This window comes from Macrotis lagotis, chromosome 1 (genome assembly GCF_037893015.1).
Source record: "Macrotis lagotis isolate mMagLag1 chromosome 1, bilby.v1.9.chrom.fasta, whole genome shotgun sequence".
NCBI lineage: Eukaryota > Metazoa > Chordata > Mammalia > Peramelemorphia > Peramelidae > Macrotis > Macrotis lagotis.
The window spans coordinates 3,248,315-3,275,382 of NC_133658.1; the positions used below are offsets into that span (position 1 = coordinate 3,248,315).

Consider the following 27,068-nt stretch of genomic DNA (forward strand, 5'->3'; position numbering starts at 1 on the left):
ACGGTCATCCTCCCGCCTCCCGCGTCTTTGCCCAGGCCCCGCCTCTCCCCGCCTCGGCCCCGCCCCTCGGCGCCGGCCCCGCCCCTCCCCCCCGCCCGCGGCTTCCCCGCGCCTGCGCAGCCACGCCCACGCGCGCCCGGCGCACGCGCATGCTCTGTGGAGCTCGGCGCGGCGCGGAAAATCTCGCGAGTGCGGGCGGGGCCGGCGGTTACCTAGGCGACGGCGGCTGGGCCGGAGCGAGGCTGAGGAAGCTGGTCCTGCGCCCCCGGGCCCCCCCCGGCCCCCCCCGCGGCCCCCCGGCCCCCCAGCGCCATGTTCATCTACCTCAGCAAAAAGGTGGGGGCTCCGGGGGGCGGGGCGGGGCCCCGCGGGGGTCGGGCTCCCCCCGGGACCCCAGGCCCCTCGTCCCCGTCCGGCCTCGCCCGGGGGCCCCGGGGTCCCCCGGGGGGTGCAGGGCCCCGGCGGGGCCCCCCGGCAGCTGGGCCCTGGTGCCCCCGGCTCGGCGGGGCTCGTTTCCTTCGAAAGGGGCCGCTTTGTGCCCTGGCGCCCCCCCGGGGTCCCGCCGGCCCGGCCCGGGGGTCCCGGCCGCCGTGGGGGCTGCGCTCGGGCCCGAAGGAGGGGCGCCTAGTGCCGGGGAGCGGCCCGGGGGGCGGGGGGGGCGGGGTGCGGGGGGTGCGGGGTGTGGGGTGCGGGGGCGCGGGGTGCGGGGGGTGCTGGGTGCCGGGGAGCGGCCCGGGGGGGCGGGGGGTGCGGGGCGCGGGGGTGCGGGGGGGTGCGGGGTGCGGGGTGCGGGGCGCGGGGGTGCAGGGGGGCGCGGGGTGCGGGTGGGCACGGGGTGCGGGGGGTGCGGGGCGGCGCGGGGTGCGGGGGGTGCTGGGTGCCGGGGAGCGGCCCGGGGGGCGCGGGGTGCGGGGGGCGTCACCCAGCACAAAGGTGCTGAAGGACCGGGGTGGGGGGGGAAGGAGGGACCCCCTCGTCCCAGGGGTGGGGCGAGGCGGGGCGGAGCGGAGACAGCGGGCCACGAGTGAGGGCGACTGGCGTGGGCGCGGGGCGCGGGAGCAGCTCACGCACGAGCCGGCGCAGGCTCAGGGGCGGCGTTTTCCCGTTGGCCCCATCCTTGCGGTGTCTCGCCTTTGGGGGTGTATTCACTCTTTTTCTTTTTTCAGGGTTTTTTGCCAAGCCGCCAGGCTTAAGCGGCCTGCAGCTAGGGAATGACGAAGTGTCCGAGGCCGGATTTGCACTCAGGTCCTCGTGGCTCCAGGGCCGCTGCTCTATCCGCGGCGCCCCCTAGCCGCCCCTATATTTACTCTTACAGCAAGATTATTGCAAGAATACAAAATAAATAACCCAAAAAAGTAAAAGTTTTGGTCAGAGAGTGAATTGTTGCCCGAGGACCCGGGTCTTTGGGGTTTGCATGCACTCGCCCCAGTGGCTCCTCTGCCTCTCCCCAGTGAGGCCTACAGCCCTGCGGACTGCACCCCTCGTCTGGGGCACGAGGTTGGAGGCCTTGTTCCTGCCTTTGGCTTTTGATTATTTCTGTAGAGCGTTATCCCGCCCAGATGAGATAACGGTATCAAAGCCTGGGCAGACCTTAAAGGGCTTGATAGAAGCTGCCGGTGGCGATTGGCGTCCACCGGCTGAGGATGCCCTTCCTAGAGCCTTCTGCAAGGTCAAGCCCTACCATGGAGCCGTAGTACAGGTGGGATGCTGGCAAATGCTTAATCTGTGGAAGGAGAAAAGGACACATAGATTTAACTGTAGCTTGCATTACTAATGCTTTCTTAAGTCTGGAAAGCAACAAAGCAAGCCTTGGTTTACGGTGATTTCTAAATTTTGTTTTAGGTTTTTTTCAAGGCAATGGGGTGAAGCAGCTTGCCCAAGGCCACACAGCGGGGTCATTATCAAGTGTCAGCTCATATTTGAACTCAGGTCCTCCAGACTCCAGGGCCAGTGCTCTATCCACTGCACCACCTACCTGCCCCAGTTTTTTTTTTTTTTTTTTTAACATGAATGTGCTCACTGAAAGTTTCACAGTCCACCCTAGGAAACTAGTCAAACTGGTTATAGCAAACTCTTGCTTATGGACATTCTTGACCTTTTGTTTCATCAGATAGATGAATTTTGCTATTTTCCCCCAGCCCTGTAAAATTATCTTTCGTAGTTTCATTGGTAAGGCACGGAATAGGCAGTATTACCATTTTTATTATGGGTTGACTTAGCCATGACTTACCCATCAGCTGTAAATATTTCTTCAGTTTTTTTTAGATGTTTTTATTTGTATAGGCCCAAATATTATCTTGGCAGGTAAGACTCCCAAGTATTTTATATTTTTTTGGTAGCTATTTTAAAAGGAATTTCTCTATCTCTTCCTACTTTTTTTAGGTAAGATATAAAATATAGATAACAATATAGATAACATCATGTATTACTATTGTAACAGATAAAAATACTCATAATTTATGTGCCTTTATTAAATGCCCTACAATTTTGTTGTTTCAGTCACTTTCATAGTTGACTCTAGAGTTCTTTAAAGAAACCATCATTTCACCTACATAAAGTAAAAACTATTTTCTTCTTTGTCTGTACTTATTCCCTTAATTTCTTTGTCTTATGTTATAGCTTTGGCTAACACATTTTTAGTGTGATATAGAATAGAAATTCTGATGAAGGGCATCCTTACTTTATCCCTGATCTTAACGTAAATTTCTTTTGTTTATCCCCATTACAGGTAATGTGGGTTATTAGTTTTAGAAAGATGCTACTTACTATATAAGAAAAAAACATCTTTATTTCTGTGCTTTCTAGTTTTTAATAGAAATAGGTGTGGTATCTTGTCAAAAGTTTTGCTGCATTTGTTGATAAAATCATATTTTCCAGGTGTTCATTGTTAGCCCAAAATCAATTCAGACTCTGTTGCATCTCAGTTTTCATTTGCCAACAGAGGATCCTACACCAACACTCCCTCCACTTTAGTCTTGGCTTGTAGGCTTTTCAGATTGAAGAATTTGTCATCAGTGTGGTAGTTTACCTTAAGGCTATATTCATCCTCAGTGAAGGTGTCCAACAGCATGACTGGAAACATCATGCTAGTATGGGAGCAGACACATCCTTCTTTTACTCCATTGGAGACTGGGAAATCTTGAGAGCATCGTCCACTCTCTGGAATCCAGACAAGCATGCTGTCATGAGACTGACATACAATACTGGTGACATTCTTTGGGCAACCACATTTTGATGGAATTTTCTATAAACCCTCACAATCGATGGTATCAGAGGCCTTGGTCAGATCTACAAATGTATACAGATCTCTTATCTGTTCTTGGCATTTCAGTAAACACCACATCTACTGTTCCTCAATCCTTTCTGAAGCCACGTTGGCTCTCCGGGAGGTGACCAACTTCCAGGTGAAGGATCAGCCTATTGAGAAGGACTTTGGCAAGAATCTTACCAGTACTGACTAGAAGAGAAATATCCCTGTGATTGGTACAGGACAATCTATTCCCTTTCCCTTTATAGAGATGGATGGTAGAGGCTTCTTTGAATTCTTGGGGGATAATCTCTTCAAGCCAATATAACCTGGAAAATTTCACATAGTTTTTGGATGAGTAATGGACCCCCAACCTTTAGATCTCAGCTGGAATGGAATCAGTACCAGGTGCTTTATCTCTTGAAAGGAATCTAATGGATCCAAAACCTCTTCTTCAGCTGGAACTTTGGCCAGGGACCAATTGACTTCAGCTTGACATACATAACCAGCACACTTTCTATGACCAGGAAGGGGTATCTGGGCAGAGTTTGGTCTTTCTGGTCTTTCTGCCACTTGCTTGGGGGTGTGAGTCCTATGTTACTTGAGGATTCTAGGCATAGATGAGAGTGGGAACTCAAGCTTTCATGGCCCCAAGGGGCACAGTCTGGCTGCTGTCTGCCTGTTCCTGACCTGCTTTGGGTCTCTGTGCTGTACCTGTGTGCTGGCCCTGGTTGTAGTTCTAGGAGAAGGTTCTTGATCTTAGCCTCTTTTAGCCATGTGGAAAACTCTGCAGGTTCAGAGGACTAAACACAGAAGTGAGAACCCACTTTTACTCCTGAGATCTACCAAGGCGCTGCTTCTTTCTGTACCTGCTGTGGCCTATGACTACCCCATATCCTGGAAAGCCACCCATGGACATAGGTCCTCTCTTCAGTTCACCTGCTAGTTGGGCTCTCTGTTCTGAGCCAGAATCCACTTGTGTGGATCTGGAACCTCTTCTTGCCTTGTTTAATGGCATCGGACCCTCTCCTGGTCCTGAGCTCTCCATGTAGTGCTCCCCTGTACAGACTTCATCCATAGTGTCCCCTGACTCCCTACACTGGTCTAGGATGGAAATAGGACTCCCGTAGGGATTTTTCCTTTTTTTTTCCCCCCTCTTCGAATTTCCAATTAGGAATTGGTTCGGGGCATTTTCTGTATCTTTGTAGTGAAATTGTATTGGAGAGCTTGGTTGTACATCTTTCTAATACTCTGATACTTTTGATTCTATGCTTTCTAAGATGCCTTCCAGCCTTGATGTTCAGTAATCCCTTGTACTAATAAATAAGATGAACTGAGTTGTTTTTAATGATGAGAATAAAAAATTAGACAATAATCAATCTAATCTGCAGTATAGTTATGTGATCATGATCTTTCTTGAGTGACCAGTATCCAGTCTGGTCATGGCATTTAGGTCTTAGACAAGGAGATCTTCATGGGAGGTCCTTCCGTTGACCTCATGCTAATGATTTTACTGAATGCTCCAAGTTAGGGATGGAGTGTTTATTACCCAGAAAAGGAAAACATCACAGTTTTAGATCCAGCAGCTCCAAGAGGAGACAAAGGTACTACAGCTCATAAGAATAAACTAAATTCAAACTTAATGTGTATATAAATTATGAATTTCTTCACACACATATGTGATGTTTGACAGAATTCCTACATATCTAGTTTGTTTTTATCAACTTGAAGCTTATAAATATACAGCCTTGGCCAAATTTAGCTTGTCTTTTTAGACTGTTAATTTCATTTATTTATAAATTTGAATCCCGAACATCTTGCTTCCACACTTGAGTCTTGGATTTAGTATTAATATGTCTCTCCTCCTTTTTAGTTGACTTCTTCCCAGCATCGTTGCCTTTCTTTCAGCAGTGTGTAAGATCCTGGGGCCCTGCAAACTCAGTCCATCCCTATAGCTAGCTATTTATCCATTTCTACCAATACTCCTTCTCTGAAGATTTTGCCCTTCATTTTCCTTTCCCTTCCATGGAATACCTGAAAAGTGGTCGCAAATTTACCATTCTCTCTCTCTCTCTCTCTCTCTCTCTCTCTCTCTCTCTCTCTCTCTCTCTCTCTCTCTCTCTCTCTCTCGATTTCAGATTGCTATCCCAAATAATGTTAAATTGAAATGTATTTCCTGGAACAAGGATCAAGGATTCATAGCTTGTGGTGGAGAAGATGGTCTTCTGAAGGTTTTAAAATTAGAAACACAAACAGGTAAATTATATTTCAGTTCAAGGATTGTTTTTAAAATAAGATCTGTTCACAGCTTTGCCTTTATTTTTCCTTTCCTCTTAAAAATGCTTATGTATTTTTTTATTATCCCCTTGTTTCCACATTTTTGCCTCCTTATAACAGTGGCCCTTAGAACAAAACAGAGAAAACAAATCAAATGAACAAGACAACCAGCTTATCAAGTGAATCCAACAGTATATAAGCATTTGTTTTCAAAGGTCTTGGCTGACCTGGTCCTAAGGCACAGATGCACTGTGTGTCACTAGATCTGCCTTTGGTGACTTTCCATCTGTGAAACTGCTGGAAAAAATATCCAGAGACACTGTGTCCCCAAAGAGTCAGGAGTATAAATGCTGTAAACTGACAAAAACCATCACTTAAAAGTCTAATTATTTAAATTTATTTATGCCAATCTGGTTTTGTGAATTTGTAATTATCAGTGTAAAATTTTAATTCCATTTTCTCCGTGACCCTTCCTCAGGCTAGTAGATCAGTGGAGATTCTCTTGTTGACCTCCTTGGTCATCTGACATATATCTGTTCAACTTTTTTTAAAATGGGATCAGTTTGTGGTGTAAGCATAAAGACCTTGTTCCTTGGATATTCTTAAGATCAGGATTTTAAAAATCTTCAACTTTTATAAGATTTAAAAAATTGTAGCGATATTTTGTACAAGTTAGTAACTATGGTAAATTTTTCTAATAAACATCAGTATTTAAAATTGAAACACTTCACCTTTCCCATGTTATTTTTTGTAAATTTGTAGCATTTATATTTTTCAAGTTATTAAAGTTTAAAATTGCCCTAAGACTTTTGAGATTCTCTGGATGTAAGTATCACTATTTGTATGAATGTAGAAGGCCTTGAAAGCCCTAAAAGATCCAGCTCATTCCGTCTCTTCAGCTGCATTTGCCAGGACTCCCCTTCTATACTCTCCATTCAGCCTTGCTTGGTGTCTCCCATACATGCATGGGGCTCTGTCTCCAGAGCATGTCTCTGCCTTTGGTGCCCTCCCTCTGTACCTTCATTTCTTGGAATCTTTGTGCCCTTCAAGGTGCAGACATGGATGGTATGCCTTAGCTATGTACAGTTTTGTCCCCCTCCTCAGGAGAGAAGGTCAGGACTTTTTATTTAGTCCACTTACTGGTACCTGGTAGCTTCTTGGTAAATTTTGGTTTGGGGATTGGAAAGTACCATTTTATCTGGTTAAATAAAATGAGAGGGAATCTCCTGGAGAAAAGAAGAAACATTTGAAGCCATTTTCCCTTTCTCTGAAATGGCTCTTGTGGTAAATCTGATGAATTTTATGTAATTCCTTGAATGTCTGCTCATTTTCCTTAGATGATGCCAAACTCAGGGGCCTGGCAGCTCCCAGCAATCTTTCCATGAACCAGACTCTGGAAGGCCACAGTGGTGAGTAATGGCATATCACTCCTGGGCATCTTTAGTCATAGGAACATTACCACACAGTGTAAGAATAAGAAGACCACTCTTGGGAAGGAGGGCACCTTTTTTTGGAGGAGGGAATGGTAATCATTTTCATCAGGAAGTAACTAGACTTAGATCCAGTCAAGCCATGTATGTTATTATTGAGGTGATAGAATCAATTTATCCAAATTGCTAATAAGATTGAAAGGATATCAAGTGTACATAGGAGAATATACTTCAGACTGTGCAGAATGAAAGAGCTCTCCCACTGAGAGAGAGGCAAGTAGGTCCTAAGAGGCTCCTAGATCTTACCCAAGGGAAAGATCCCCACAGTCTCTAGTATAGCATGCTGGGGCCAGGGCCAGGGTAGAGACTGCCAAATCCTCTGGTATCTTCCCAGGCTTTTCCCTCAGCCTCCTGAAGTAGGGTTGGCCTTGTCCATCTTTTCTTTCTAAGCTGAAAGTCATAAGTACCTGTGGAACCTGAAGCAGTTGAAAGAAAACTTGAAGAAGACTCTGGTGCCTTGACCCAGCCTTGAAGATGGAGAGATTGAGGAGACCTCCTCTCTTCCTCTCACTCTCCTCTTGCCAACTCTGCCTTGCCACTCTCACCTAGCAGTCCCACCCTCCTGGGCCTTCATCACCAATATGGAGAGAACCCCATCTCTGGGGCTTTGGCACTGGGGCTGAATCTATAAAGCATCAGGGGGTGACACTGCCACTCAGCCACAAGCACCAGCTCCAATTGTTTCAGTTCTTTATTTCATTAAGGAACCCTTGGCAGTGACTCTGGTCCATTCTGTGGGTGCTTTGGTAATGGATCCTCAAATATTGTATTTGTTTTGGAGTTATTTTGAAAAGGGCAATGTGTATGTCAGCCTCATTGTCCATGCGTACCTTCTTGGAAAGGACACTGCCAAGGGAAGTGAAGTTGTCCACAGTCCTCAAAACTTTTCCTTTGCTGAAATCAGTAATTTCCCATATGGATGGTGTGGTGCCAGCTGATGGAGCACCTGGGTTTTCTTGGTGTTCATTGTTAGACCAACATGAGCAGAAGCAGCAGAGAATAGATCCAGACTTTGTTGCATCTCGGCTTCACTCACATTGCCAGAGCTAGCTCAGTATTTGGGAGGCTCTGAAGGAAAGTATGGGAGAGAAGAGGTATTAGACTGACTACCAGACTGAAGTTCCATGGAGCCATTATGTTGTCCTCATTGGCTATATGCCTGTGAGACCTGGACAGTGTACCAGTACTGTGACAGGAAACTTCCATTTAAATTCTTTTTTTTTTTCTTTCAGTTTTTGCAAGGCAGTGGGGTTAAGTGGCTTGCCCAGGGCCACACAGCTAGGTCATTATTAAGTGTCTGAGTCTAGATTTGAACTCAGGTACTCCTGACTTCCTGGCTGGTGCTCTATCCACTGTACCACCTAGTTGCCCCCCATTTAAATTCTTAGGAAGATTCTGGAGCTCATCTGACAGGAGGAGATCCCAGACACTGAGGCCTTTCTCAGCTAAACTGCTGAGCATTCCAACATTACTACAGAGAGCGTGACTATGATGGGCTGGACACATTGTTAGAGTGGCAGTTGTATTAGCAATTTTATGGAGAACTCACCTGGGGAAGTGCTCACAAGGGAGTGAGAAGCAGTACTGGGACCCCCTGAAGGTCTTCTTGTAGAACTTTAGAATTGGTTGTACAGCATGGGATACCCTGGCACAGGACCACTTAGCATGGTATGCCCTCATCAGTGAGGAGGCTGTGCTCTGAGAAAGGCAGAATTGAAGTAACTCAAAGGAAACATGACCTTCTTAAGTATAGAGTACTCACCCCAGGTGTTCACATGGACCATTTGTGCCCAACCTGTGGAGCATTCTGAGCATTCGTATTGGTTTGATCAGTCACAGTTGAACATAATGTCATTTTGGTGGTCTTTGAAATTGAAGGACAAGACCCAAACAAAACCCACTTAATGAACATCCCCTCAATTTCTTATTCTTAGCCAAATTGGTATCTTAGAACAAACTTTGCCTTAGCTGCAGTGGTTAACTTTATACCTATAACCCTAGGCCCGTAAAGGACAAAGTCATTGTGGCTGATGAAGCTTGATCTTAACGCATTTTGCAAGTGCTAATGTACTTCCTACATATTCAGGAGGTTTGTTGGAAACTTAGACTGAGACAAGACACTGAGTCAGCTGGGTTCAGTGATCAATTGGATGAGAAACTCTGTGAATATTCTAGAGGTAGTGGAAGACTCTGAAAAGAGAGAATGATGCTTAGATTCCTATCTCTATAGGCATACCTTAGGGATACCCCCTGAAAAGTGATGGAACCCATCCTCTGCCCTCAAATACGTAAAATATCCTACAATACTGTTCAGTACAAGCTCTGGGCTCACTCTCCCAACCCATATTTGGATCAACTGCTTGGATGTATCTCTAGGCTCTAGGGGTAACCCTTAGGGGTTTGGTGGGAAAGTGTGAGCCTCATCCAGGACATTCCCCCTCATTTTATTTAACCAGATAAAATCAACCTAGAATCATCTGATCAATTAGCATCAATTAGCCTTTCCAAAGATGTTGACTGTGAGTAGAACCAGGCTTACACTCTTAAATGTTTCTCTGATGAATTCACTTCTCCAGATGGTAGAGAAGCTGATGGAAGAGCTGTGTTTACAGGAGGTCATGGGTCAGTACTGGCTCCTCACCAGGCTTTTGAAGCTCCTGGTGGTGCTGCATAGTCTGGTCTTACTCTACTATTCAGGCCCTGCTCCTGATCACTAGAAGGCTTTTCTGTCCCTTCATGGGCTGTGCTTGAAGTTCCCCAGGCCCCCTCCCCCACATTGGCCTTTTCTCAATGTTGGAAACTTGTTCTCAGTAGCCAGTGCAGACCCTGGCACAGTTCTGCAGGGGGCTGCTGTGGTATTAGGAAGCCATGGGATTCTCTCTTGGGGGCTTGACTGGAGTTCTCCTTGGTGCTGGCAGGGATAGTGGAGCATGGGTAGGGGCTGTAGGGAAGGAGCAGCTGTAGAGCTTCCTTCCCTCTGGTGAGTAGCTCTAGTTTATCCCATGTTTGGGGATGTCTGCCTCTTGTCTCCCCATTAGACTGTGAGCTCCTTTAGGGGGCTCAGGGAAACTGAGGGGAGAGCCCTCAGCTGAAGGGCTGGAATTGGGGAGGAGGTGAACTGATGAGCCAGGGGCTGAGGGAGGGGAAGGAGATGGAGCTGCCCTAGTTTGGACTGGGTAGAAAATTCTGATTGAGCTTGAAGGAGAAAAAATTCCTGAGTGATACAGGCAGAGAGAAAAATCTGAACATGACAGGGGCAAGAAGCACATACTTCTTTTTTTGGTCATTGAAAGTCCTGTCTTTCCTATATCTTTCCAAGCTTCTTACACACTTTGGAACCCAAATGTACTCGTCCATCTCCCATCTCTGTGCTTTTGTACTGCTGTCCTCCAGGTCAGGAAGGCTATCCGTCCCAACCCTCACCTCTTAGAAGTCTGGTGTTTTGAGGATCCAACTCAGTGACCATTCCCTGTCAGGGACCTTTCCTGCCTTCTCCAGCTGCAGGCTCTTACCCTCTTGAGACAATTTTTCATCTTAAACAGGCAAAGGAGATATGATCAATCAGTTTTCAGAGGAAGAAATCCAAACTATCATTTATCATATGATTGAAAAATTCCAGATTACTAATAATGCATAGCAAAACAGCCTCAAGGGACCACCTCATACTCATTAGATTGGCAAAATGGACATAAACAGAAAATGACTAACACTAGAGGGTCTGTGGAAAATTAGATACCAATACCCTGTTGGTGGAGCTGGGCACTGATTCAGCCATTCTGGAAAGCCATTTGGAACAATGCCCTCCTGAAATGACTAGATGGACATCCCTTTTGATCCATCCTTGGGCTATACACTGTAGAGATCAAAGAAAGAGGAAAAGGACCCAAAGGTGCAAAAAGATTGATCCCAGTCCTTTTTGTGGCAACAAAGAATTGGAAACTGAGGGGCTGCTTATCAGGTGGGGAAGGCCGAACAAATCATAAGGGATGAATATGGTGGAATAATGAGGGAATCTGAGAAAACCTGGCAGAACTAATGAAGAGTGGAGGGAACAAAGCTAGAGTATGGTCAAGACCACTCAGTCTTAGTTCTGATCCAACCATGACTGCAGAGAATTCCTGATGAAGCCACGAGCCCGGGGGCTGATCTGTTGCTTGAATAGTTGAATTTGTCATCAGGAATCTGGATTCTGCCTCCTCCTCCCAACTAACTGTTCAGCAGGGTATGAAGGAGTTATGTATGTGTGTGACACAGACAGAGACAGAGAGAGAGAGAGAGAGAGAGAGAGAGAGAGAGAGAGAGAGAGAGAGAGAGAGAGAGAGAGAGAATGTAGGTTTTTGTTAATTAAAAAAATAAAGTAAATGGTAAAATTCCCATTTGTTCCTTGTCTCTTCTGTCCCCTTGCTGTGTGTGTGGTCTTCATCATTAGAGTGGAAGCTCTGTGCAGACAGGGGCTGTTTCTGGTTTTGCTTGTGCCCCCAACCCTTAGTACAGCCTCTAGTAGTTAGTACACATTTAATCAATATTTGTTGATGGATTGCTTTAGAATGTCATTTGACTTGACCAAAGACAAGCTCCAGGGAATCCCTTGCCTATTTTCAGAGCCATCCTGTTACTGAAATAATCAAAACTAGGGGGGCGGGGTGCTGCCATCCTGGGGAATGTCCTGAAGAAGCCGTGAGGACGAGGTGCGAGTGCTCCTGACTAGTTCCCATCCCAGAATACTGTTGGTCCCTTCAGTGAGAGCCAAACCCACCTCACCCTTCTGAAAGCAAAACTTCAACTGACAGGACACAAGACTGTCCAATGTGGTGCGGAGCCTATTGGTCCTGAGGTCTTGGATGGGCAGTGACCTGGGTTCATCTGATGAGGACCAAGAGCATTCAGGACATTTCCTTCAGTATCTGGGTGCTCCCCTGTACCTGTGTTCTCCCTGGGATGACTGTGAACCCTGCCACATCACAATCCTGGCAGAGTCACGGGATGGAGACATGGTTATTAATACATTAAGGAGGAAGCACGAAGTCATAACTTGCCAGGAGTGGGAAGGACAAAGAGCCTGAGGGCGGGCTGCCCTGGTGCCCGCAGAAGAGGGAGTTGGAATGGAAGCTTCTGGAACCCTGGACATTGGGGTGGAGCATCTGAAGGGAGAACTGGACAGCAAGCATTGGACATGGGGATTCTTGGGGTTCACTTCAATTTCCAGTCCCCTCAAGACCTTGCAGAGATCTTGGATCCATTCTGTGTTTACCTCAGTTTGGAGCTTAGGTGTTCCTGGAATGAAGGAAGCAGTTGGAGAGAATCTCTGAGCCAGCATTTTGTAGAAGAGCCGCTCTTTCTGTCATTGGCCAGATGCCGGGGCTCGGGAGCTCCTGCAGCATTTGGAGGAGGCAAGCAGGGGCATGTTTGTGGGATGCCATGCTTCTGGTTCCTTAGGGTGCTGGTACATAGGTTAGGAGGGAAGTGTCCATCCTTGACTGACCCCTAAGAGGTGCAAGCAGTATTTTTGCAGAGTTAACAGTAGTTTATTAAACTCTATTTTCTAGGGTCTGTTCAAGTTGTCACTTGGAATGAGCAGTACCAGAAGTTAACAACCAGTGACCAAAATGGACTTATCATTGTGTGGATGTTGTATAAAGGTATGTTAAAGAAAGGGCTTGTTCCTGAGGTTGGAGAGGCATGGCTGCCCTCCTCTACAGCCAGAGAAATTGGCCAGGAGCAGGATTCCTCTGATTGCTGCCCATCTGGCCCTTGGAGAATTGTGTCAAGAGACTCAGAGGGAGCCATCAGTCACTGCATCACCAGGGTTTCCACTCTGTTTTCATACAGAGTGAGCTGCAACCACTCTTTCGTGGTCACCTGCTGGACCTGGGATTCCCACTGGGATCTTTACAGATGGGCGCTGTTGATCCCCTGGGGGTCTGGAAAAGGGAAGGGTAGAGGCAGGAAGGAGGCTGTGTGCTGGGGAGGGAGGGGCTGGGGCCAGCCATGGGCTGCACATGGACACAGACAGGAACTAATGGGACACAGGTAGCTAAGGGCAGAAAGAGGGAAGACACACCCAGGCTGGTGGGCAGAGCCGGCTCAGGTGGTGTCTGCAGGCACCAGGGGTCCAAGTTAAGTCTCCTTCCCCCACCCAGTCTGGTCTTGGTGGTCTTTGTGTGTCCATTCTTCAGTGGGGGGGGGGTAGGAGGCCAGGGAGTCTGGGGCTGGGGAGCAGGAGTGGGGGGAGAGAGCCTGGCTGTACACCCACCTTCACGTGGGTTTTGTAAAGTGGGACCTTTCCATATGTACAACTTGTTTGGGACCAGAAAAGCCTGATTCATTGTCCATGCTCCCCTCCCTTGGGGCTTATGGCTGGTCCCTGCAGACTTAGGGGACGGAAAGGGATCACAGCAGTCACTTGGCTCTCCAGACCCTTCTACAGCCCTTCAGGAAGAGGCACCATCCAAGCACACTGGTTAAAAACCCCTCCTCGCCTCCTGGAGAGTGCAGGCCTTTGTGTCCATATGGAGGCTTCCAGTGCCTTTCCTCCCTGGAACACAGGCTGCAGGATTGCAGGGGAGTGGCTGTCCCTGCCCTGCAAACCCCCCTCCCCCATCTGTTCTGGTCAGAGCTATTGCCTCCATTAGAGTAACCAGAATGTCATCTGTCATCCCCCCCCATCCATATTCTCCCAGAATTATAATCAGTAAAAACAAAAATGATTCGTGGTGTTTTCTGTGTTAGTCTTTGAAGTGATTGTAATTATAAAAGTTATGAGTTACCTTTTCACTTGAATTATCATGTTTGACATTTTCTTCCTGTGAAGAGCATCTGTCTTCTCGGACACCTTCCATGTCCCAAGTTTAGTATCGGTGGGAAGGGGATGTGACCCGACACTGTGTGCCGCTCACCCCTTCTGTGTTTGATGCCAGGCTCTTGGTATGAGGAGATGATCAACAACAGAAATAAGTCTGTGGTTCGGAGCATGAGCTGGAATGCTGACGGCCAGAAGATCTGCATCGTGTATGAAGATGGTGCCGTGATTGTCGGTTCTGTGGATGGTAAGATCCTGGAATCTTGGGTTATTTTCTATTCAGCCTGAGACCCTGCATGGTCTGGAGCTTGCTTAGTAATCCCAGGAGGGATGATTTACAGAAGACTTGAGGGGAATCTGCTCACCTGGTCTTATGACCCTGGTAGTGGGGCTGCTACTGTTATAATGTGTGTGTGGGGGGTTCTTACTCCATTTTACTGATTAAGAAATTAAGAAATGTGACCATGGGTAAGTCACTTGACCCCATTGCCTCCCAAAACTAAAAATCAATTGGAGGCCAAGGGAGGGTCTGAGCCCTGGGCTTCGGCCTTTTAAGTCTGGTACCTTCTCCTCTGCCACCCTCGGGTTCAGTCATTCAGTTAGAAAAGTTCTGTTAAACACATTAACCCTTCCTGGGACTGGATAGAATAGAGACCAAGAGGTTCTTGGAATAGTTAGTGAGTCTGAGCTTCTCAGATGTTAGCCGTCAGAGGACCCAGCGTGATGTTTACAGGAAACTTGAGATTGTTGATGACTTATCCATGGAAACTGGTTCTAGCAGTGTTTTACATGCACCTGTTAATCATGTTATATAAAGGAAGCCACTACAACCTTGTTTCATCTAGATTGTAAGCTTCCTGAGGGCAGGGACTGTGCCTCACATCCTTTCATCTCTTGTTGGGGGACCCTGTTTTTCAAAATTGAAAGGTCTGTTTCTTATCAGTTAAGAGAACTCCCCTTTTGCAGATTCAAAGTTGTCTTTAATTTAGCACTTGGATCACAAAAGTTAAGTGACTTGCCCAGGGTCATGCAGCTAATCCATGATGGGGCGGGCCGTTGTGACCCCAGACCCATCTTCTCTTTCCTAGGCCAGGATGCCTTTGTGTGACCTCCACTGTATGTAGTTCTTTATAAACATGTTTTGGATTGAGTTGAAGTCTTCAATGATGGGATGCCCCCATGTGAGTGGGGCTAATGAGCCACGGATACTTGGGGCTGGGGAGCTCCTCAGAACCTTGTGCTCGTGTTTTTGTTCTAGGAAATCGTATTTGGGGCAAAGACCTGAAAGGCATCCAGCTGTGTCATGTAGTCTGGTCCTCTGACAGTAAGACGCTGCTGTTTGGAATGGCCAACGGTGAGATCCACATCTATGACAACCAGGGGAATTTCATTGTAAGTTTTCATGTCAGGGCAGCAGAAGTTGTTATAATTTGGACTCTTGTCTTAGATAAAAGATTGAGCAGTGTGTCAGGATGACCTCAGAAATAGTTTCAGTTAAATATTTACTTAGTTGGAAATGGGATTTTCTTTTTAAAAAAGAGAGTTACAGAATGACTAAATGGAGCTTATTATGGGGGCTTTTTAGTTAAAATCTTTCTGGGTGCTGTGCAGTCACCTCAGCTCAAGGATAGGAGCAGAGCTTAAAAGAGGGCACAGTGTAAACTCTACCCAAGGACAGGGACCCCACCTCATCTACCCATATTTTGTTGAGTTCCAGAGGACAGCACCAGGTGTAAGCTATGGCAAGGTAGATTCAGGCCAGAGAGGAGGGTCGAGGACTGAGCCCAGAGTAATGGGCCACACACCCCTCAGTCATAGGTTAGAGCTTCCCTCCTTAGAAATTCCCCACCTTCCCCACTTAGTTTGCTTTCATTGTGGTGTCAACCAGCTGCCCACTTGTTAGGGTGCCTGGAGGACCAGGTGGAGAGCAGCTTCCTAGATGGTGTCCTTCTGGCATCTGCTCTGAAGAAGGTTCTGGGAGCCCAAGTATTCACTGGGAAGCTCTGACTTTAGCATTGATCAATGCAATAGGATGGGGAGAGGAGGGACACCCAGGGAGAGGGGCAAAGGCAGTGGAGGCTGAGGCCCCCAGGAGTGAGCCAGTGTGCTGTTGGGGCTTCCCTTGAGTTCAGTGTGACCAGAACACGGAGTGTGAAAGGGAGTAATGGGGGCAACTAGCTGTTGGGAACTTAAAAATGATCGACTTTGCTTTTAGTCCTTGTTGTGATTTTACCTCCTCGGTGTCAAGGACAGGTCCAGGCCCAGTTTTGATCAGGTAGCCCCATGTTAGAGTTGGCCTTGGGGTCTGTGTGAGTGGAGGCCTGCAGGGAGATCAATGAGGGTTCTTCCACAAAGTCAGTGTGGGAAGCCTTCTGACTGGGGAGGGGAGGGACGAAGGCTGGCAATGGAGGTGGGGTTGAAAAGGTCTTGGAGGTTTCTGTCTGGGATAAATGATAGGGAGGATGGGCTGCTTCCCCCATCTGAAGTGGTGCCCCCTGGGTGAGGACAGCTGCTCAGAATGCTGAGATCTTAGAGACTTGAGATGAAGTGGGTCCCCTTGCTCTGATGCTTTACCTCACTGCTTCCTGCCTTGTGCTGAACAGACACTAATAAATGCTTGTTTATTTAAGTTCAGTGAGAGGAAGCAATGTGACAACATTGATGCTATTCTCTACAGAGAGTTTTAAACACAGCAATCTGCCCATTGGTCCACACTGCCTGTTAGCAAGTGATTGGGCATCTGGAGTCTTTAGTGTCAGCAGAAGACGCTCTGGAGAATATGCGGCTTTAGATTTTTTATTTTAATTTAGCATCCTGTTCCTCACTTAGCTCCTTTTTGTCAGAGCAGCATTGAAGGACTTTTTGGATGAGATGCGTAACTGGTCAAAAGAGTTTGACCAGTTTCTCCCATGCAGCCTTGAAGCTCTCTGATTCTCAGCCTCCAGCACACACATTGTAGCACAACTAAAGCTGGTGGATCTTTTTTTTTTTTTTTAGATGAAAATGAAGCTCAACTGTTTGGTGAATGTAACTGGCGCCATCAGCATTGCTGGGATTCATTGGTACCATGGCACTGAGGGCTACGTGGAGCCAGACTGTCCATGCCTTGCCATTTGCTTTGACAATGGAAGATGCCAGATCATGAGACAGGAGAGCGACCAAAGTAAGAGATTTTTCTTTTGATGATGTTGGGAATTAGGATCTTGGAATTACTTGGAACTTTGAAGAAAAGTTTTTTAGGCTATGTATTAGAGGGATTTGGAACTGAAACTAGCATTTGACTTAGAAAACCAACCCCTGCCTCAGGCTTCAGTTTCTTCTCTGAAATAAGGGCCCTGAGTCGAGCCAATATAGTAAAAATGACATTTCTAAATTCCAGTGCTCTACCAGTCAAACTACTTAAAAAGTATTTAAAGAGCAAGGAAGAATAATGACAAATTTATCTGGAAGAACAAAAGTCAAGAAGAGCAAGGGAATCAGTGAGAAAAATGTGAAGGAAGGGAACCTAGCAATACGAAATCACAAACTATATTACAAAGGTGTATTCATGAAAACAATCTAGCACTGATAAATAGTAGAATGGTAGACCAGGAATGGATCAGGCATACAATCTATAGTAGTAAATGATATTAGAATTTAATGTTTGATAAACCAAAAGATTCAAACTTTTGACAAAAACTGTTAGGAAAACTGGAAAACAGTATTCAGAAACTAGGTATAGACCAGCATGTCACACCCCAGAACCAGGTAAGGTCAAAATCAGGGGGTGTGATGTTGACCTAACAGGCAAATCAGTCTCACAGATTAGTTTACCTGTCAGATCTTTGAAGAAGGGAAGACTTTAGCTTCAAACAAAGAGATAAGAGAGTATTGTGAAATGTAAAATGGATGATTTTTATGAAATTAAAATTTTTTGCACAAACAAAACCAATGCAGCCAAGATTAGAAGGAAAGCAGAAAACTAGGAAAATTTTTTTATAGCAAACATTTGATAAAGCCTTATTTCTCAGATATATGGAGAACAGTCAAATTTGTAAGAATATGTGTCATTCCCCAATTGACACATGGTAAAAGGATATGAACAAGTGGTTTTCAGATGAAGAAATCAAAGCTTTTTATAGTCATATAAAAAAGTGCTATAAGTCACTAATGATAAGAGAAATGCAAATGAAAACAACTCTGATTTACCATCTCATATCTATTAGATTAGCTAATTGACAGAAAAATAAAAATGACTATGATAAATGTGGGAGAGGATATTGGAAAATTGGGGTGCTAACTAAAAACGGTGGGGCGTGAATCAATGCATTCTAAGGACCTTGTAGCTCTAAATTCTTTGCATCGTGCTCTTTGATATTTTTTCTGGCTAGACCCTGTTTTGATTGATACTGGCATGAATGTTGTTAGCATCCAGTGGAACCACATCGGGAGTGTCCTGGCCGTGGCTGGTTCTCAGAAGGTCATCTCTCAGGACAAAGACATCAACATGGTGCAGTTCTATACTCCATTTGGTGAGGTAAAAATGTTTTAGTTTTCACTCATTTTTCTTTAACCTTTCAAAGGTACTCCAAGGAGGGAGAGAGAGAAAAGATTGGCAAAGATGCAAGCTCCTTGTTTTTGTGATTGGGAAGCTTGTCAAGTGAATTCCTTGAATGGAGGCTCCTGGAGGACTGACTCAGGCAGAGGTCCCATGTTCTGCCTGGGTGCAGGAAGTTTGCCCCTGAGGCTTCTTGACTTGCAAAGGCAGGACCCCATAGGTTCTTGTGAGCTAGGATTGTGCCTGGAGCTTCTATAGGTGAGGAGACTTTGTGAGAAAGCAGATGTTGACGGTCAGCCTTCTGGCTCCACAGCCTTGATTTTCTCTCTTCTCCCACCTCTTTGTGATAATCTTAATAATAGCATTAATAATAAATAGCATTAACATTAAAGTGTAATTAGTTATTGTGACATTGGGAAAAGCAGTTCTGGGCAGAAGCTCTTTGAGATTCCCATTAGTTAATTAACTGAAGAGTTTCCCCAAGGTGTTCTTCTATCATCCAGCTCTTTCCCTTCACCTCGCCATGGCCCTTGACTTCCCGAGGGGCGGCAGAGATGAAGTGGGGAGGTCGATTGGCTTTGAGCAGACCCTGATCATTTGCTGTTTGGCTTTCTTCCCCTTCCCCCCACAATGTTTTCCTCTTCCCAGTTCCCTTCTGCTCCTCTAATGAGCTCCCTTTAGGAATCTGGGGGAGGTCGGGCCTCAGAGGGGACACATGGAGCTCCTCCCCTTTGGGGAATGTGAGCTCTTTGTCCTTGTTCAGTCTCTTATTATCATTAATCCTTTTTGGCCTTTTTATGCTGCTTTTAATTCCTGTCTTTGGATGTCAACTTGCTCCTTAGCTCTGGTCTTTTCCTCAGGAATGTTTGGAAGTCCGATTTCACTAAAGATTCATTTCCCCGTCACATTTGTATACTTTTTTCCTGACAGATTGTAGGGTTTCTTTTTTGATCTGGAAGCTCTGGATTTTGACTCTGGAAGTCACAATCCATTTTGAGGATTCCTTCAGGAGGTAGCTGGGAGATTCCATTTGTTTCCTTCTTTGCTTCTGGTTCTAAGAGCTCTGGGCAGTGTTTTGGCCTTGGTATCCAGATTCAGTAATTTTTCATTTTTTTTTCCTTGATTGGTTTTCCAGGTGGTGGTTCTTGCTGTAAGATGCACTTTATATTTTCTTCAATTTTTTTCAGTTGCCTCTTAGAGCCATTGGCCATCAGATTTTCAGAAAGTTGGTAACTTGGGCAGGTTTGGTGCCTCTTGTAACCAACTGCTAATTTCCTTTCCAGTTATTTCTTCAATAATTCTCATGGCTTTAACATTTTTTCATTTTAACATTTTTTCATTTCATTTATGAAAACATTTTAAATTCTTTTTTAAAAAAACCCTCTCCCTTCATCTCTTTCACTGTCTTTCAATAAGAGTAGTTGAATTTGTCCCCAAGCTAGTTTTTCTTGGAGATTTTTCTTGTAGATGTTTTAGAGCCATCCTCTTCTTCTGGACTTGTGTCTTGAGCTTCCTGACCACCAGAATAGCTCTCTATGTTGGGCTTCTTTTTTGCTATGTCCGATCTTCAGCTTCCTTCCCAAGGTTACTTAGACATGATGTTAGGGCTGGGCTCTGGAGCACTTGGAAAGAAGCTGTGGACTGGTCCTGTTTCTTGGGGTGATGAATGTTGTGTTGCTCTAGGATCTCAGGGACAGGCTGGGGATCCACCAGTTTTGTCTGCTTCTGGGGGGGGGTCAGATCCAGGGTCAATTCTGAATGCTGCCCCCTCCCGCCATCTGTGTGTGGGGCTGCTGTTGGATTCTGCCTCTCGAAACATGCTCTCCACATGTAGCCTTCAAAGCATCCTGCTTGCCTGTGCTTCCTGTTGCCTTCTATTCTCTTCTGTGCATTGAAGAAAATGCTGTGATAACCCTCTTTCCTTTCTCCTTTTTGTTGACTTTTTTATTGGGCGCCCCCTCATCCCACCCCATCTCCAATGGAAAAAAAATAGAAAACAATTGCAGCCTTTGCAGAGTCAAGCAAAACAATCTATTCCAAGGCTGTAAGCAAAAGTGTTGGTATCCTCTGTGAGTCAGGGTGGAGGTGGCATCCTTCCTCATTGATCAGGCCTGCATTGGTCAGTGTTCTTAAATTTTGTCAGAGATGTTTTTCTGGAGAGTGTGTAATTGTTTTGTTTGTTCTGCTCCCTTCCCACTGCCTCCATTCCTGTAGATCTTGCTTCCAAGCTTCACCCTTTGCCAGGGTGCAGTGATGTTTTAAGAGATTCATAGGCTGATCTCCAACTGAAGGCACTCTCTGCTATTAAAAAAGGAGCTACTGCTCCTCAAGTTTTCTACAGATATTCTTTACCCTCTTCTTTGATCTCTTTGGGGTAGAAGGCTAGCTCTTGTATTACTTACTGAGTCAGAGTTCAGGGAATAATTGGGTTCCCAATTGCTTTCATACTGACTGAACTACCAGTTCATAGGCTGATCATTCTCTTTTTTTCCACTAGGCTCAGACTTTTTTTTTTGTAATTTTCTTAAGGAAAATTTCAGTAAGCCAGTTGTAAATTCAGCACAAAATATATTTTTAACAATTATTTTAATTTCCATAAAATGGTAGATCTTCATTTGTAATTGGGTTGATTGGTACAAATTAGTTTAAAATATTGTAGTTGATTTTTGTTTATTTGTTTGTTTGTTTAGCATTTGCGAACACTGAAGGTCCCTGGAAAGCAGATGTCTGCATTGTCTTGGGAAGGAGGTGGATTAAAGATTGGTCTTGCTGTTGATTCTTTTATCTATTTTGCAAATATCAGACCCGATTACAAGGTGAGTACAAAGAATGGGTATCACAAGAACTTTCTATTGATATAATTAATTATACGAACAGTTTTCCCAATACTGAACCAACCCTGCATTCCTGGGATAAATCCTACTTGATCATAATGTATTATCCTAGTGATAACTTGTAATCATTTTGCTAAGATTTTATTTAAGATTTTTGTATCTATATTCATCAGGGAGATAGGTCTATAATTTTCATTCTCTGTTTTAACTCTTCCTGGTTTTAGATATCAGCACCATATTGGTGTCATAGAAAGAGTCAGGCAGAGTTCCATTTTTACCTATTTTTACAAAGAGTTTAAATAGAGTTGGAACCAATTGTTCCTTAAATATTTGATAGAATTCACTTGTGAATCCATCTGGCCCTGGAGATTTTCTCTTAGGGAGTTCAATAATGGCTTGTTGGATTTCTTTTTCTGAGATAGGGTTATTTTAAGTTCTTAATTTCTTCTTCATTTAATCTGGGCAATTTATATTTTTGTAAATGTTCATTGATTTCACTTAGATTATCAAATTTATTGGCATATAGTTGGGCAAAATAATTTTGAATTATTACTTTAATTTCCTCCTCATTGGTGGTGAATTCAACTTTTTCATTTATGATACTAGCAATTTGGTTTTCTTCTTTCTTTTTTTTCAATTAAATTGACCAGAGGTTTATTGATTTTATTGGATTTTTTTCATAAAACCCAACTCTTGGTTTTATTTATTAGTTCAATAGTTTTCTTGCTTTTGATTTTATTAATTTCTCCTTTAAGTTTTAGAATTTCTAATTTGGTATTTAATTGGGGATTTTTAATTTGTTCTTCCTCTAATTTTTTTTTAGTTCCATATTTAGTTCATTGATTTCTTTTTTCCTCTAATTTATTCAAGTAAGCATTTAAAGATATAATTTATCCCCTGACAGCTGCCTTGGGTGTATCCCGTAGGTTTTGGTATGTTGCATCATTATTGTCATTATCTAGGATGAAATAATTCTTTCTATAATTTGTTGCTTGATCCACTCATTCTTTAAAACAAGAACTTTCTAAATAGCGATTTTGTCACAGCTTGTGGTATTTCTCTTCTTATTTATTCAGAGCAAGTTTAATTTTTGTAACTAACTAGGAAAGGAACGTTTGAAGATAAATCTCAGGATACTTTTTCTAGAATCTAATTTGAGTATTTTAAAGGCTATTTAGGTGAATGTGATCTTTACCACATTGAAACTTTCCACACCCAGTGACAATGAAGTCATTGATTTGCTGGGACCAAATGACTTCTTCACTTAGCAGCCAACTATCTGGATGAAGCTTTTTGGATTTAACCATACTCATGCCCTTATGATGGACAGAGAACTTGATGTGAGGCGGGGGCTTGGAGCCTCTTGGAGCTCGGGTCCCCCATGTCTCTATAAATATGCATTTGAGGAGGATTTGGTAGAGGGATTCTTTAAGAGTATGCAGTATGATTATTAGATCAACCAAGTTCAAATCCAGAGCTTTGGAATCTGTTTTGGAGAGCATGAGGCTCTGGCTTATAAGCTAACAGTACTTGCAATAAAAAGTTCACTTGGAAAAATGTAAATGTGATACTGATATTCTGATATATATCTTTGTAACCATCTCACAGAAACTTGTACAACAATGCCACCTTTGTGGTTTTGTTTTATATCCTACTTTACTGAAGTTGTTAATAAACTCTTCTATCACCTTTTTAAAATTCTGTTTCTTTTTTGATTCTCTAGCATTTTCTAAGTAAAGTCTCATCTTGTCTCCTCTTGACCTATATTTATTTTCTTTTCCTAGAATTTCTAGAACTATGCAAAGGGGAGACAGCTTTATTCTTATGTTTAGAAAATAGCATTTCTTATTGCATGTAATGTTAGCTTTTGATTTTAGATACAGTTTTTTTTTAAAAAAATATATTTTTTTTGTATCTATTATGGTAGATAATTTTTTAACCAGGATTTCATTTTTAAAATTTCAGATAATATACACAATTTGTACTGGTGTTTTAGCCTTTTCCTGGTTTAGCTATTAGGACTATGTTTGACTTAAAAATGTGATGAAATGTTTTCGTCTCGGTTTATAGAATAATTTGTGTAGTATGGATATTAATTGTTCTTAAAAGTCTGATAGAATTCACTTACGAATACATACCAACCAAGTGTCGTCCCCCCCCCATTTTTGAACTTAGGTGGTTAGAATCTTTTTGGTGCTGTTAATTTGGGCATTTTATTCTTTTTGTTGGTAAGCTTCTCTTTCTTTTGCATCCTCAGTTTTACTAGTATAGCACTGTGTATTTTAGTTTCTGATAATTAAAAAAAATTTTCTTTATGTGATTAAATCTTCAGTTAAAAAGTTTCTTAGAATGATTTTTCTTTCCTTTCTCTTTTAATCAGGTTAGCTAAGGGTTTATCAATTTTGTTAGTCTTTTCAAGGAATTAGCATTTAGTTTTATCAGTTCTTTTTGTTTTCAACTTTATCAGTTTCTCCCCTCTACCAAGATTTTTTTTTGTACATAAGTGCAGCTATTTCTGATTATGGATAGCTTAAAACTTACAGATTTGCTGACCTTGTAAGTTTTTAATGTAAGAAAAAGTGAATGGATGCTTTCTGCAATTTTTGTTTAGTCCCTTTACAACCTCCTCATACTTTTTCTATGAACATCTCCTTTGCCTTTGTCACATTCTGTCCCTGGTACCTACCATGGTCCTTTGTTAGTAGCCGGTTGGTTACTGCAGGTCAGGAACTGTGCACTTGGTGGTGGACCCTGGATATGGCGGGCAATTAACAGGGGTTGGCAGCTTTGGTGCATTGAGGCACCCTCACTTTTCTGAATCCCTTTCCCCAAGCTGGCATTGACTTCTCATGTGAGGTGAGGCTTTGACAATTGAAACTTCTCTCTGACAAATAAAAAATTGGAAAATTTAACAAATTTTTTTTCTAGCTTTTCAAGCTCTTCATCTCTGGGTTTCCTCTATATGGATGTTAACATAAAAACTTCTTTTTACAGTAGTATTTTATTTTTATCTTTTGAGATGAGAAGTGCTGGAAACCCAAGCCCCTCAGCAGTCCCTGAAGGGGGTGTCTTTGTTCTCGTCCCCTCATCTCTCCAAAAAAAAAAAAGACAAAACTCCCCCTCACCCAGAGACATCCTGAGCTCTTGTGGGCAGAGTCCTAGCCTAGGCTGTGCTTCTTCTTCTTAGCAGATTGTTTTCCATCTTTCCAGTGGGGTTACTGCTCCAACACGGTTGTTTATGCCTACACCAGACCCGATCGCCCTGAGTACTGTGTGGTGTTTTGGGATACAAAGAACAATGAGAAATATGTGAAATACGTTAAAAGTCTGATTTCTATCACCACCTGTGGTGACTTCTGCATTTTGGCAACTAAGGCTGATGAAAATCATCCCCAGGTAAGTTTCCCTGAAACCAGAGAGCAATAGACTCAGCTGTCTATTCTGTAGATTGGGCCTGTACCGTCCTCTCTCATAGCAGCAGATTGGGGGTGTCTGTCTCCTGATGGTTCGCTAGAGTCTTGGCTGCCACCAGGTGTCCTGGAGATCTTCCCTACTAGCACTTCTAAGGGGACCGCCTCCCAACCTGAAGCTTTTAGCTTCTGAATTATCTGTGAAATAACAAGATCCTATTCCAGGCTGATGAGATCTCCAGGTGTTAGTCATAAGTTCAGGTCCGGGATGGGTGGTGGCGGCATGTCTCAGCCTTTTGATAGCATGAGCCCAGGCTTCGATGGTGGCAAAGGATTCCCCCATGAGTTAGACTGATAACTGCATCACAGTGATGCTGTGGTAAGAATATCAGCCCATTCATTTTCAAGAGACCTAAAATTAGAGATGAAAATACAGAAACAAATAGTGGCTTATGTTGTCTTAGGCATGATTTTGCATGATTAAAAAATTTGGTGTAGAAAAGATACTTTGTGACACAACAAGATTTGTTTAAGCAATGGAAAAACAAATGGTGCCTTTGAAAACATCAGTATATGTGTAAAATAAAGTAAAAAAAAGTTAGCCTAAAATGGTGAAACAACATGAGGTAAAATTGATATGTTTTCCCATAACAATGGAGAGAGTAAGTTTTATTTTAAGATGAAAAGCAAAGTTCCTTATCCTGAACACACTTAGGGCAAGGACAGGGACAAGTTGGGAAACATGCTTATTCCTCTGAAATAAAACAATTTAAATCTCCTGGGCCCTTTTCTTGCTACCTGTGCAGCCCAAGTGGGTCTTCAGTCACTTTTACATTTGTTGGGGGTTCCATCATTTCTGGATTAGCTGAACCGTTTCTTCAATGATTTCCATGTTTTTCTGCTTGACCCTTTGTCTTAGTTTGGTCATAATTAGAAAGAAGAGAAACATTTCTTGTGTCCACAAACCTAAGGCCACAGATATAGTGTGATGCTGTTTTCTTTTCTGACAGTTTGTGCTGGTTCTTTGCAACTCTATTGGCACTCCTCTGGACCCCAAATACATTGATATTGGTAAGTAAATGTTGCCACCTAATCTTTACTCAAATTGGATGTTTGGTTGTAATTCTAATTTTGAATTTTATCATAGTGCTTAGAGAGACTATGTCTTGATTGTTCAGCCAGTCTCACTGTCCATTTTGGCCTTCTTGAAAATGTGGTGTTTTTCCATCCCATACATTTTTCACTGCATCCCTCCCCTAACCACTTTGCATCCTTGATAGGAAAGGGAGAGAAAAGTTTAGCATATCTGACAAGCAATTCAAGAAGTTCTTGATTTTATATACACTAGTCCAAACTCATAGTTCTCCATCTCTTTGAATCCATGGCAGGAGATGCCCTTTCATCTCTCTTCTTTGGGACCAGGCTTGGTCATTATAATTTACCCCCAGTCCCTTTTATAGTTCTTTCCATTTATGTTGTTTTCCTGGTTGTGTTGACTTTGTCAACATTGGTTCATACCTCAGCGTCCTTCCCACACTTCCCTGGCTTCTTCCTGCTCCACCATTGTATTCTATCAGCCTCACTTACGTGCTCTGATCTGTTTTGTTTTACAGTCCTTTGATACCACCACAAGCCCTGCTCTTACACTCTGATGTCTCTAAACCTTTCTTTTTGCCACCAGTGTTGAACCATTGGACGGGCCTCTGGGTATGGACATTTTAGTCCTTTTTGAATCATGGACATGCATTTGTGAGGCAGTCTGGAAGCAGTGCAATTAGTGACCAGGATATGAGAAGCTATAGAAATAACCTGTCTGTTAAACCCCTTTATTTTTAATGACCTAGTTGTAAATGGTTCTGTTTAATAAAAGTCTTTCCAGTCCTCATAAAAATAAGCAGAGGGGCAGCTAGGTGGCTCAGTGGATAAAACACTGGCCCTGGAGTCAGGAGTACCTGAGTTCAAATCCGGTCTCGGACACTTAATAATTACCTAGCTGTGTGGCCTTGGGCAAGCCACTTAACCCCATGTGCCTTGCAAAAACCTAACCCCCCCCAAAAAAATAGAAATGAGCAGAGTTTTCCCAAAATGTCCCCTGAATATACTACATCTTGGTGGAGCAGTTGCTAAAAATTCTGGGTTTGGAGCATCTTTAGAAGACATTTTTTCCATCATTGTGTGACTGTTCACAGCGTAGTATTGGACACTGGACCATTTTCACAACCCTGAACCAAACTCTTCAGTGGATCGGGGCTCTAGCTTCCGCAGATCATGGCTCTGACTTGTCTTCAGAATGGCTATTTGAAATGTCAGATGAATGAAAGAAGTTGAAGTCTGGATGGGGAAGGTCCAGTGGAAACAGCCCATTTCATCAGTCAGTGATGCTGGGCAAGCTCACTGACAGAAAATAAGTGGAGAGCTAACTATCCTGTGGTTGGTAGATTTGTGTTGCTCAGGTGCTGGAAGAACAGTGAGGA

General features: G+C 44.0%; 1 protein-coding gene across 3 annotated transcripts in view; it reads left to right on the forward strand.

Annotated features, from left to right (window-relative positions):
• The first annotated feature begins 208 nt into the window (after positions 1-208).
• WDR35 (WD repeat domain 35) overlaps positions 209-27,068 on the forward strand; it is a 57,686-nt gene continuing 30,826 nt past the window's right edge. Inside the window, exons 1-12 of one of the 3 annotated variants that reach the window (XM_074194989.1) lie at positions 209-336; positions 1,167-1,699; positions 5,386-5,503; positions 6,862-6,933; positions 12,561-12,653; positions 13,932-14,060; positions 15,072-15,205; positions 16,811-16,976; positions 18,184-18,329; positions 21,041-21,166; positions 24,395-24,580; positions 25,605-25,665. In XM_074194989.1, coding sequence (XP_074051090.1) covers positions 1,415-1,699; positions 5,386-5,503; positions 6,862-6,933; positions 12,561-12,653; positions 13,932-14,060; positions 15,072-15,205; positions 16,811-16,976; positions 18,184-18,329; positions 21,041-21,166; positions 24,395-24,580; positions 25,605-25,665 — 1,516 coding nt within the window. In that variant the 5' untranslated portion in view covers positions 209-336; positions 1,167-1,414. The remainder of the gene's footprint in view (positions 337-1,166; positions 1,700-5,385; positions 5,504-6,861; positions 6,934-12,560; positions 12,654-13,931; positions 14,061-15,071; positions 15,206-16,810; positions 16,977-18,183; positions 18,330-21,040; positions 21,167-24,394; positions 24,581-25,604; positions 25,666-27,068) is intronic. The other 2 variants (XM_074194968.1, XM_074194979.1) reach the window with 2 other exon arrangements.